This window comes from Sinocyclocheilus anshuiensis, unplaced genomic scaffold, assembly GCF_001515605.1.
Source record: "Sinocyclocheilus anshuiensis isolate Anshui unplaced genomic scaffold, SAMN03320099.WGS_v1.1 scaffold300, whole genome shotgun sequence".
NCBI lineage: Eukaryota > Metazoa > Chordata > Actinopteri > Cypriniformes > Cyprinidae > Sinocyclocheilus > Sinocyclocheilus anshuiensis.
This window is the reverse complement of record NW_015557379.1, coordinates 1273884-1286712: the sequence shown is the minus strand read 5'-3', so window position 1 is coordinate 1286712 and position 12829 is coordinate 1273884. Positions and strand designations below refer to the sequence as shown.

General features: G+C 37.0%; 1 protein-coding gene and 1 long non-coding RNA gene across 2 annotated transcripts in view; one reads left to right on the top strand and one right to left on the bottom strand.

The window, feature by feature from the left end:
* Positions 1-5321, bottom strand: part of LOC107679211 (tripartite motif-containing protein 29-like) — a 10992-nt gene extending 5671 nt beyond the window's left edge. The window contains exons 1-3 of the mRNA XM_016474731.1: positions 5169-5321; positions 4015-4659; positions 1980-2075 (exon numbers count right to left, since the gene is read on the bottom strand). Coding sequence (XP_016330217.1) covers positions 1980-2075; positions 4015-4578 — 660 coding nt within the window. The 5' untranslated portion in view covers positions 4579-4659; positions 5169-5321. The remainder of the gene's footprint in view (positions 1-1979; positions 2076-4014; positions 4660-5168) is intronic.
* Positions 1-12616, top strand: part of LOC107679213 (uncharacterized) — a 21391-nt gene extending 8775 nt beyond the window's left edge. Inside the window, exons 2-3 of the long non-coding RNA XR_001633022.1 lie at positions 4953-4958; positions 12607-12616. This is a non-coding gene — a long non-coding RNA (uncharacterized LOC107679213). The remainder of the gene's footprint in view (positions 1-4952; positions 4959-12606) is intronic.
* Positions 12617-12829: the final 213 nt, after the last annotated feature.

Genomic DNA, 12829 nt, shown 5'->3' with positions numbered 1-12829 from the left:
ACATGCTGCTGTGAGCATGTAAGAAATATTGCTGCTGCAAATATAACATACATCAAGTAACCAGTGTTGGGCAAGTTACTTCCAAAATGTAATACATTATATATTACTTATTACTGCCTTTTGAAAGTAATTAGTTACATTACAATATTACTGTCTCTGAATTGTAATGTGTTACACTACTTTTGAGTTACTTTTGAGTTACTTTCACTTTCAAGCACAAACCACAATTACATTCAGAAATAATAGCGGTAAATAAAGCGGAATGTTATAGGCCCTAATGAACAAGCAATAAACACAATAGCAAGCCTATAGGCTATTTTAGTTCTCCTCACTCCACAACAAATCCTTTAAATTTAACTGTATTCAGTTCAAAACAAGAATGAAAAATATGTTGCTAAACAAGCCAAAACGAATTAATTTAAAGCGAAACTGCAAGCAAACGCCTTTGTTCTCACGCAGCCTAACGTTACCTCTATCATTCGGCACGAATCCAAATGTTTCCATATTCGCGATGTATTTCAATGCTAAACTATTATTTAGTATGTAAACCATGCTTTTGTACTTAACGCGATTTCCGCAAAAAAAATAAAAATAAAATCACACTCTTCACATGAACAAATATGTGCTTGGCCCGAGCTCAGGCTGAACGTCACGGATTGTACGGACGATTTTAATTAACCAGTGTATCTATATTTGGTTGACTATTTTATTCTGATAATGAACGGCTGTAATGTTTGCAATGCTGTATGTGTGAGGCTCCGGCGCAATCGAACAGCGGAAACATAAAATACTCCGTCATGGACGATCATACAGATCCTTCGAAACTGCAATGTGTTTACTTTTATTTTAGGATGCGCTTGTCATCTCGATTTCCTTTCCGTGAACTTTTGCAGCCACAAAAATGAACCAAAGTCTTTTTTCTTTCATTTTGTTAATCTGTTAATTATTTAAGTCAAATATATTTCGCGTATAAATTCATTTTAAATGTAGACTATGATTTAATAAAAACAGATTGTTATTTTTAGTTAAACTCAATTTCTGTTGCTTGTCTGCGCTCGTCCACCGCATTCTTTCTCTTCTCCAACCCCGCAGTAGCCTATGCCCATCTCACAAATGTAGAATCCGTCTCAGTCATCTCAACCATCGAATTAGAGCAACAGGAAATAGACAAAGTATTTTACCAGCGGAATTTATTGTCTGGTGCTGTTTTGCGGTGTTGGTAAATTCACCACTTAATTTTGAGTTAAAATATGTTGTTATAACATGCGTTACTGAGATAGTAACGAGTAATAATATTACCCAAATTTTATTAGTAATGCATTATTACTGCGTTACAGCGCTGTTTTGCCTGGTGCTGTTTTGCGGTGTTGGTAAATTCACCACTTAATTTTGAGTTAAAATATGTTGTAATAACATGCGTTACTGAGATAGTAACGAGTAATAATATTACCCAAATTTGATTAGTAATGCATTATTACTGCGTTACAGCCAAAAGTAATATACTACTGTAATACCGTTATTTTTGTAATGCGTTACTCCCAACACTGGAAATAACCCCCATATAGCATGCATGAATCACCTTGTAGCAGATCTATACAGGTGGAGCTGGGGAAGGATAATGATGTCATTAGGTCAGATTGAGTTAGACCTATCGGACTGCGCCATCTAGAGTTTCATGCCAGAAATCTGTATATATATATATATACCCGTATTGTGCTAGTTAAGATGATTAACTAAACAAGCTCCACCAGTGCTGAATTGGTTGATTATGTGATTGTGCTCCTCCCGAACCTTGTTAATAAAACATAATTTTGTGCTGTAAATGTGCAATTAATTAGGAAATGATTTTAATCGATCGACGACATTATATATATATATATATATATATATATATAATGTATATGTCTTGTGCTTGATTTGTTAGTATTTGCTGCTATTTGGCCCCATTCAACACCTTTAAAGCTGTCAATCACATTTACCTTATGAGAATCCACAGCCTTCCTAAATGCCTGGACCTTCTTGGCTATGTCTGTGATTTTCTGAGTGAAATCCCTCTTTTTTATTTTCAGTTCCTCCTGTGGGTGAATTTGTAATAAATAAGAATAATTTGCTTGAGTGACTTATGAAGTAATAGCAATATATGGTAACACTTTATTTTGATAGTCCAGTTAGACATTCTGCTAACTATAAGTAACTTTGCAACTACTGCTTAATATCTGCTAACACTTTGTTTTGATGGTCCACCAACAGATACTATTGACTGTACACAACTTTGCAAACATGTCAACTTATTCTAACCCTAACCATAGCATGGTAACAGTCTATTGAGAGTTAGTTGAAAGGAACTTACAAACTTCTTGTGCTTAAAATTATTGAGCTATCTCTGCTGATAGGGGGAAAAAAATGTGGTCTGGTACTGTATTATTTCATGGAAATATCATAGCAATTAATGCATTTAGTTATTTTTTATTTTTTTATATTTTGTGTTTATATTTTGGCCTATATTCACTATATAACAAAGTCTCTTACTGTATTATTTCATGGAAATATCATAGCAATTAATGCATTTAGTTATTTTTTTATATTTTGTGTTTATATTTTGGCCTATATTCACTATATAACAAAGTCTCTTGTACAGTGCCTTCCGAAAGTATTCATACCCCTTCATTTTTTTTTTTCACGTTTTGTTATATTGCTGCCTTATGCTAAACTGCTTTAAATTACTTTTTTTCCACATCAATCTATACTCCATACACCATAATGGTAGAGCAAAAACAGGTTTTAAACATCTTCGCAAATTTATTTAAAAAAAACAACTTAAATGATTCCATTTCGTAAGCATTCATACCCTTATCTGGCACAGTTAAAATTTAGCTCAGGAGCATTCATATTGCTTGTAGATGTCACTACACTTCGAGTGAAGTTAACCTGTGGCAAATTCAATTGAATGGATATGATCTGGAAAGGCACACACATCTTGATAAAAGGTCTAACAGCTGATAATGCATATCACAGCAAAAACCAAGCCCTGAGGTCAAAATAACTGCCTGTAGAGCTCAGAGACAGATTTGCGTCAAGCCACACATCTGGGGATGAGTTAAGGAAAAAAATTCTGCTTCATTGAAGGTTCACAGAAGCATGTAGTCTCTGTTACCCTTAATGGAAGATGTTTGAAATAACCAGGACTCTTCCTAGAGCTGGCCTCCTGGCCTAACTGAGCAACTGATGGAGAAGGGCTTTGGTTGGTGTGGTGACCAAGAACCTGATGGTCACTCTAGTTGAGCTCCATGATCATATGTGGAGATGGGAAAAACCTACAGAAGGACAAACACCACTGCAACACTCCATCGATTTGGGCTTTATGGCGGTCTGGCAAGACTCAATCCTCTGCTCAGTGAAGACACATGAAAACACACTTAGAATTTGCAAAAAAAAAAAAAGCAACTAAAGGACCCTCAGACTGTGAGAAATAATATTCTCTGGTCTGATGAACCTAAATTCCAAGCATCATGTTTGAAGGAAACCAAGTCTACTCATCACCTGCAGAGTACCATCCCAAAAGTAAATGAGTGGCCCAGACAGAGCCTGAGCTTGAACCCAATCAAATATTTCTGGAGAAACCTGAAAATGTGCGTCTGCCCCCATCCAACCTGACAGAGCTTGAGAGGTGAACAGGTGAGGTGAAGAATGGCAGAAAATTGCCAAATGCTAATGCGCAAAGCTTGTCGCATCAAACAAAAAAAGACTTGAGGCTGTAAAGGTGCTTCAGCTAAATATTTAGTTAAGGGTATGAATACTTACGCAATGCACTTATTTAAGACTTTTTATTTTTTATTAATTTACGAAGTTTTGAGAATTCTGTTTTTGCTTTGTCAATATGGTGTATGAAGTGTAGATTGATGTGGGAAAAAAGTACATTTAAGCAGTTTAACAAAAGGCAGCAACATAACAAAACGTGACATACAGTGCAAGGCACTGTATGTCATCGCTTAAATACATAGCACAGCATCTTACCTGTTTTTTAGCCATTTCAGCTGCTGCTGAGACTGTTTTATGTCCACTGTGCTGATCCCCCATACAAACCACACAAATACATTTCCGGTCATTATAGCAGTAAATCTCCAGTGCTTTATTATGTTGAGAGCAGATCTGCTGCTGTAGATTTGAGGAAGCGTTTACCAGCTTGTGCTTTTTGAAAGCTTCAGACTCATAATGAGGACGAATATGAGTTTGACAGTAAGAAGCCAAACACACCAGACAAGACTTGATGGCTTTGAGTTTTCTTCCTTTACATACATCACATTTCACATCTCTAGGTCCAGCTGGAACTTCCCGTTTCATTCCCTCTACAATTTCAGCCAACACCGTGCTTCTGCTGAGAGCTGGTCTTTGGTTGAATGTAGTCCTGCACGTAGGGCAGCTGTAAGCTCGTCTCAAAGAAGCATCCTGATCCCAGCACCCCTTTATACAGTCCATACAGAAACTGTGCCCACAAGTTGTAGTCACCGGGTTCTTAAGCAGATTCAGACAGATTGCGCAATTTAAAGGATTTTGAGTATCAAAGACAAGTTCTGCCATTTTGATGCTTTCAAATCCAGTGGAAGATTCGCTGTAGAATAACAGAGGCTTTGAAACTTGAAATTTGAATGGGAGTGGCTCCTGTGCAAACATGGAAAAAATTAAAATTAAAGAAAAAATAATAATCAGTATTTCCTGCCTCTGAAAGTTCAAGATAATTTAATCTGCACCATTCTGAAAAGCACTGTACATATACATTTAAAATTCAGAAACACATAGTCCTACATTTGCCCTACTGTAAATACACCCTGCTGCACAATTCTCAAAACACTCACACAAGAGCCTGACAAACAAGTTGAGATCACACTTTTTGATGTATGCACATTGTCTGCTGTGTTTGTCAGGTTCTCCCAGTAGTGGTAGGCCTATAAAAGTCTTTTGTGTAGACCTACTACACAACCAGTTAAAACAATACAGCCATAACAACTGGTACCTGCTGATTTAGAGTCTGGAAAAATACCTTTAATTTTATTTTTCACCAATACACACAAACACAGACTTCTATTACATCTGCGCCCAGTATCATGTATTGCGTTTTTAAATTTAGTTTTATTCACCAAGTAAGCTACAGTACAGTTAGACATACTCACAACTTGTCTGGCATTCCACAGGTGGTGGTTTTATATCATCCGGTATCAGTCACTCCATTGTCAACCGCATTACTGAATATAATAAAACAATGCAAATGAGCAAAAGAAATGGAACAGATTTTTGTGCCTGTATATATGCGATGTGTGCAAAGAAGGAAGTGCTCAACCTGAAAGAAAAAAAAAAAAGAGTAGGCTGCTCTTAAAGGGACACTACCCAATTCTACATGTTGCAACACAAACACCATATATTTAATATAAATGTGTCCAAGAGGTGTAAACTGTGATCAATGAAAATGTTGTTCATATGTTCCTCACATTTAATAAATAAGGGCCAATGAGTTTTCATCTGAAAATAATAATAATAATAATAATAATTGTATAATTTTAAAAGTTGCATATAATTTCAAAAGTTTTTGTGGCATATTGATTGGCACAAATAACATTAAAAAGAACACCAGAAATTCAATACATGTTCATGTTAAACATTTAACTCTGAGACAAGTTATATTTACAATGCCATTCATGCAAGTATACACACTTTGATAAGACTCTTGAGATCAAATCAGTGAGAGAAACAGAAGGACTGCACATGAGCAGAACAAATGATGAGCTTGCCGTTAATTTCTCTAAACCGTGCAGCCATTTCTCCATTTACATCATCAACTGCGCTGAAATAAAAGCGACGAAGTTCAATCTCATCACAGCGTTCATGTTGTCCTACGGTTTCCTCAACAGAGTAATGCTCCAACTTGCTCATTGTTCTTTTTTGTTTGGTCTCGTTTCTGCTGGGACCAGATCGCAGCTAATTCTCCAAAGCTCATTGAACTCATTGTCGTCTGATCGAACACAATCAGCAGCGAAATTTACAAAGTTAATGGCTGAGAGTAAATCTGTGTTTTCTGCTTGCAGCATTTTGTTTGCTGGCTCAAGAAGTTTCAGGATTTTATGTACCATAACGGCAATGAAGCTGAAGTTTGGTTCTGTCACTGAACGCACCAGCCCTGTAGCTTCAACATGAATGTCTGTGCCATAAGCGCGATCATTAGCTACTTACGTCCACCAACAATGAACGTATATCTCCCAGGGACTTGAGAATAACACAAACTTTGTCTAGATGTCCTGTCCACAGGGCTGTATTAACCATTGGGCTAAGCGGGGCTGAAGCCCCGGGGCCCGAGCAAGGAGGGGGCCCATGATTGGCTGTGGAGCAGATTGACTGGAGCGCTGATCACCAAAACCACCACGCCCCCCACTTATTAGCACTGTTATTTAGTTGAGCTTTTCCGTAAATTCCATGCATTACCATTTGAGATTGAAACGTAAAGTCTGAATTTGGTTTACCAATCAAATGCATTTATTCTGTATTTGACTTTTGAACGATATGTGCACGTATCTATCAGGTGATCACTGCCCAGTATGTCTGCATTCACCTCTCTTCACTTCATTCTGGAGTAATCTGGAAATGTTCGTGCAAAGAACAATATTTGATAAGTAAAAACTTCAAATACAAACAACAGAAAAAAACATGACTTAGTCAGTAGGCCTAAATTCCCCAGCTATCAGGTTATTTTACTAAAGCTGATGATGGAGTGGAATTTGTTGGAACAGCAAGTGAACCGGGCACATGGAGCAGATCAAAACAGTGTCATCGTCCACACAGATTTTAGGTTAGTTTGATTATTAACTGGATTTATATTGTTTTTGTGTTTGAACAAATTATATTCATTTAAAGGTTGGGAGATAATCCGGTAGAAATATATCAATCGTCGATTGAAGCGCGTCATGATGTAGGCCAAGCTTATCATTTAAACGAGTTTTAAGCAGGTTTTAAAACAAATGGTTTATACTGTTCATGGACATTAAGCAGCGGGGCAGAATTCATTCTGATAAATACGTGCGTTAAAACGGTTTCTGCCTGATAAGCACGGCGTGCACCTGCTCGTATAGGACTGACTAAACTTTCGCTCCTTGTGCTTAAACGTTCAAATACACATAGTTATGTGTCAAAATGCCCGTCTTTGCGAGGATCCTCGTAAACACAGTTATTTGTGTCTTAAATGAACGCTAATAGTTAAAGATAAAGCATGTGTAGTGTTAGGCTATATGAGATTCTGGATTATGAGATCTTAAAAGTATAGTTCACCCAAAAATTAAGATACTGTCATCATATACTTTCCCTCAAATTGTTCTAAACCTCTATGAATTTCTTTTTTCTCCTCAACATAAAACAAAGATATTGCTTTGTTATTGATATTGTTTTGAAAAATGATCGTAACCAGTTTCTGGTCCCCACCGACTCCAATAGTGTATTTTTTTTCATATGGAAGTCATGGGGGCTCAGCAACTGTTTGGTTACCAGTATTGTTCCAAATATATTATTTTGTGTTCAACAGCAGAAGGGATCTCATACAGGTTTAGAACAACAACAGAATTTTCATTTTTGGGTGAACTATTCCACTAAAGCAGCCTATAGCTGCTGTTGCCATTTGTGTCAATAATGTAAATCAAACATCAGAAAGAAAACCACTTACTGTCCTTGACTGAATCACTTTTCTAAAATAAATAAGAATAAATGTATATTGCATTTATACAGTGATGGCTATTCAGTCTATTTGCACATTTTCTTTATACAATATAATATTTATTATGCAGTGCTTTAAGTTTTTCAAGTAGGCCGATTTTTTATGATCTTTGTTCTGTTGTAGCCTAATTTGTGACTGTTTACTTGTCTTCAGTAAGCTTATTTTTACTTAGGCTAGTATTATTTTTTGTGATATTGAAATTGGTATATATATATATACAGTATATCATTATTGTGATGGGGGGCCCTGCAGTAAGTCATAGCCCCGGGGCCCAGTGCGGTCTTAATGCGGCCCTGCCTGTCCACCGCTGATCCAAGAGATGTTTTAGCTTCTCGCCTTTTTTTTTTTTTTTACAGATAAAAGACGTTCTATGACCTCAAAGTTGTCATCAACAAAACAAATCAAAATACTGACATTTTCGGCCCGTCGGGTCTCTGGTTCCATCAACTTTGACCGTATAAAATGCATCTCCTACTTCTCTGACAATTTCTTCTGTAACTAAAGTGCTCATTACTTCAATTACTTGATTCTGTATTTCGTGATTATTGTATGTTGCATTATGGGGAATTCTTTTCACAACATTTCTCAGTTCAGGATCTTTTCTGAGGGTAAACTCAAAGAGGGATAAAAAATAGCCTGCTGCCACCATCCAAAAAGCTACTAAATGTGTCTTGGTCTCCTCTAAGTGGCAGCTGGTTTGCACAGAGAAATTCGATCATGTCAATTATGCTTGAGAGGTAATAGCGATTTCGCTGAAGTTGATCTGTGTTTACATAAGAGTAGATATCTCCAAACCTTTTTGTGATCTGTGCTCTTTGTCCATCCACAGTGTCATGCATGCAATGTGCTCTTTTGGCCTAGCATGCTTTTCCAGTCCTTTTTCTGTTTCTAAGGTGTGTTCCCAGTCTCGAAAACCACTCGTTGTGAAAGCTGAATCGGAGGCGCCGGCGCCTGTGCGGTATTTTCTACAGGCGAAGCAAAACTGGGCATCCACTTTCACTGAATACTCCAACCAATTTCTCCCTATAAACCAATTGCTGGAAAACGAACTCTTTTTTCCTGAAAATAATGACACTGGATACTTCTCTAAAATGACTTGACATGGTGAATCTGTGCCGAGATCATTTGGAACTCGCTTATCTTCATCAGTTTTGAACACTGGCTGGTTATGAACTTGCTCAAAAATTAATTTCGGATAATTTTTAACCAAAAAATGTTACGGACTACAGCTTTAACTGAGATTAATAAATTGTTTAGAAGCATTTTTCTCTGTTAGTTCATGTTAACTAGTTGTTAACAAATCTGTAAAGTGTTACCTTTTTTGTGTTAAAATTCTCCTCCTTATCCTTAACAGGCATGATCAGCCAAGGTAAGCCATATATTGGTCTTAAAAAGTGAAAATACAGTGGAAATTCATGAATATGGAAATGCTGTTGTTTGTTTCAAAGTGATAAAGCTTCTTCTTTTTTTTAGCTTTAGCCCCTGCTTCTACATTCCTGTAATACAGAAACACACAATTTGGCTGCATGTTGAAGCTCAACATTCAGTTTTATCTCAGGATAAAAACATGCAAATCTTCCAAACGTACATAGTTATATATTGCAGCAGCTTTCAAGTGAAATGTCCATTAAGTGGCACCAAATGAGATGAAATATTTTCTCCAATACAGAAACAAACATACTTACTTAAATACTATCCTACGGATTTTTTCAAATGACCACTAAAGTCGTGGGGAAGTCGTGGCCTAATGGTCTAATGTCGTGGCCTAATGAGGACAAATGTGAGTTTGACAGTAAGAAGCCATACAAAACAAAGAAGGCTTGATGGCTTTGAGTTTTGAATATTTAGAAATGAGAATGGAAGTGGCTCCAATGCAAACATGACAAAATGAAAATAAAAAATAATGAAATCATTATTTCCTTCTACTAAAAGTTTCTGAAGATTCAAAAAAATAAAACACACAATTCTCAAAACACTCACACAAGAGCCTGACAAAAAGTTGAGATCACACTTTTTATGCACGGAATAAGGCAATAAGACAAATACGAAAGAGATACAAATTAAACTCATTTTTCAGATGCAGTAGGTTTACTTAGCATATTTATTTATCATCTTTTGTTGGTTAACATTAATGACACGGATAGGTATTTAATTAGGAATGCTGTCCCTTTAAGACGGAAGGCATGTATGTAATACTGATACACATTCAGTTTTCACCCACCTGTTTACGTTCAATTAATCCATAACCGACTGTATTTACCTGAGATACTCTAGTCTACACGATAGTCATTTGGACTGCTGTGTGTGTATTTAAGCGTTGAGAACTGATTGCCCGCTGTATATGAGAATTGAAGAAGTGGAGCGTGCGCGAGAGAGAGCACTTCTTTCAGCCCGATTTAATATAAGTTAATCGATAACGAATTGTGACTCCCGGGAAAAACGAGACGTCTGGTCACCTTATCCCTAACCCTTCGGGTGCTGAGGCCATTGTTTTATTTAACATCTTTTGTTGGTTAACATTAATGACACGGATAGGTACTTAATTAGGAATGCTGTCCCTTTAAGATGGAAGGCATGCATGTAATACTGACACACTAATGTAATACTGAGGCCATTGTTTCAGATCGCTAGTGTGCATTTTGGTAGCCTATGCATCCACTGTGGCTGCCATACTGAGACTAGATATGCAAACGCCCCTTATCCGATTGCAATCCAATCACAGGGATGCACATTATGAAGGACAAGACAGTCGCCTGTATATGTATTTTGAATGTTCGGTAGTCCTCAAATAACATTATAGTCCCGTCTTGTCTTGTTAACGAAGACACTGCATAAATTTCGTCATAGTTTTTATCATCAGATATTAGTTTTAGCTCGTCAACGTCTCATCTTAGTCACAGAAAAAAAATTTCGTTAACGAATATTTTTCGTCGTCATCTTCGTTGACGAAATTAGCACTGTTTCTCACAAGGGAAGCGATTTGAATCATCTGCAATTTACCCTATTTTGAAGAATACCAATTTTTCAAAACACTGAACTCCCAAATCGTTGTTAATGGCAAACTTAAAGAATTAAAGGGCGGTTTGATCTTTTGAAATGGAAGAGCTCAATATACAATAACTTCTAGTACTCACAACTTCCCAAAAAAAACATTTATTAAAGATGAGTACATTAACAGATGATCAACTACATTTATACATCAATGATGTCTGTTGAGTAATCAGAAACCTGGTCCGCTCCGTGATGGTGAGGTATTGAGGAGAAAGCATATAAATACTGTTATTCTTCAGCAAAGGCTTAGAAACTAGATATTTCTTCTTCTTTCTCCCCCAACTAAACAAAGCACTGTATGAATCTCGCTCTGTGCACAGGGGCATGTTTCTACCGAGTTGGGCACTCAATTCCAGAGCCTTGCCAGAACCTTTGGCAGTCTTAGACCACTTTTCCCTCCTCGCCAAACAGTTGGCAGTATGCATGTGCACAGGCTCTTTCTTGGCAACTGCTAAAACCAAATTTGTCCTTTGACTGCCAGATAACGAGGCTTGACCATCAGTGCACCAATTGCATTTCTAGTTTTACGCAACTCCAGCTGATCCTCAGCCTCATGCATGGTGATTCTAAGTTTGCGTGCAGCTGCACGGCCATGGAGACCCTTTTCCCTGGTGGGAAAATCTCATTTGTTCAGGAATTAGGGAAGGCTACAAACAAAGCCAATCCCTTACAAATGTCACTGATTGAGTTACTTACTAGCGACTGAGAGCATTTCCCCTGAAATAAATAACTTTGCTACATTGATGTCTTGGTGTTTGGTCACGTCTGAGTGACTGATTGAATATCAGCATGATCTGGCATTATGCTTCCATTTGTTCAGGTGCTTTACAAACTGAGAGCGCTTGTGCTTTGACGGAGTATTAAAAATGTCTGTCTGAATACATGAATCACCTCAGAAAGACTGATAGACAAAGAAGTCTGTCTTTTTCTTACTTTTTCCACTAGGGTTGCAAAGGGGTGGAACATTTCTGGTAAATTTCTGTAAACTTTCCAAAAATCCCTGGAATATTCCAAAAAATCCTGAAAAGTTTCCCAAATTTCTGGAATATTTCCTAAATTTACTGGAATTTTTCCAACTTTTCGCAGCCCTACTTTCCACTCCTTTCCTTCTTTCGTACTCTGTTTTTAGGCCATATCAATATAATGACCTAAAAAGTGGAAGCAGGGCTTTTCTCCACCCATTCTATTGAATTAAAGATTTGGGCTGAAATGTGAGGAGGAGAATACCAGAAAAGAGAGACACTTTCATGCACATATTTTGTGCAAAAATAGTGCCTGAGAATTGTGCAACTCGTCAAACCTTTGACCCAGATCTTTTCAGAGAGAGGTTGCAACGCATGTACAGCAACAGTCGGTATCCTCCTAAAATGTTTCTTTTCACACTGAACATCATGGATTATTTGGAGAGAGAAGAAGTGATGGACATGTCATTACACTGACACACTTTCCGAAGAATGCTGGCAAATGTAATATTCATCTGGCATCAATTCAGTCACTAAATTCCAGCTTAAAATGGTTGATGTGGGGTTTATGTTGTCTGCAGTGGATCCAAGAATGAAGAGCACAGATGGGAGCTGCTGCTGCTGTCCTCACTTTGCAATGAACCTTTGGCTCCAGAGGAGCACATAGTGAACTTTGTTTTAACCTTGTGATGCGTAAAATATTAAATTGCAAAAATATATATATTACTGCTTTTTCCTAAGACCATAATAATGAGATGGTAATATTTATTTATTAAATTTTTTTATTTTTTGCTCATTCATTCTTAAAATTGCCTCAAACACCTTTGACATAATAGCAGTGAGCAAATGTTTAATGTTTTTGGAAGAAGTCAGCATATTAAAATGATTTCTGAAGGCTCAATTGACACTGATGAAAATGTTTTAAACTGTAATAACATTTCACCATATTACTGTTTTTACTGCATTTTTGACCCTTGCCTTGGTGAGCATAAGATACTTCCTTCAAAAACATTAACAATTCTTAATGTGTGTGTGTGTGTGTGTGTCACTGCTAATACACTAATAT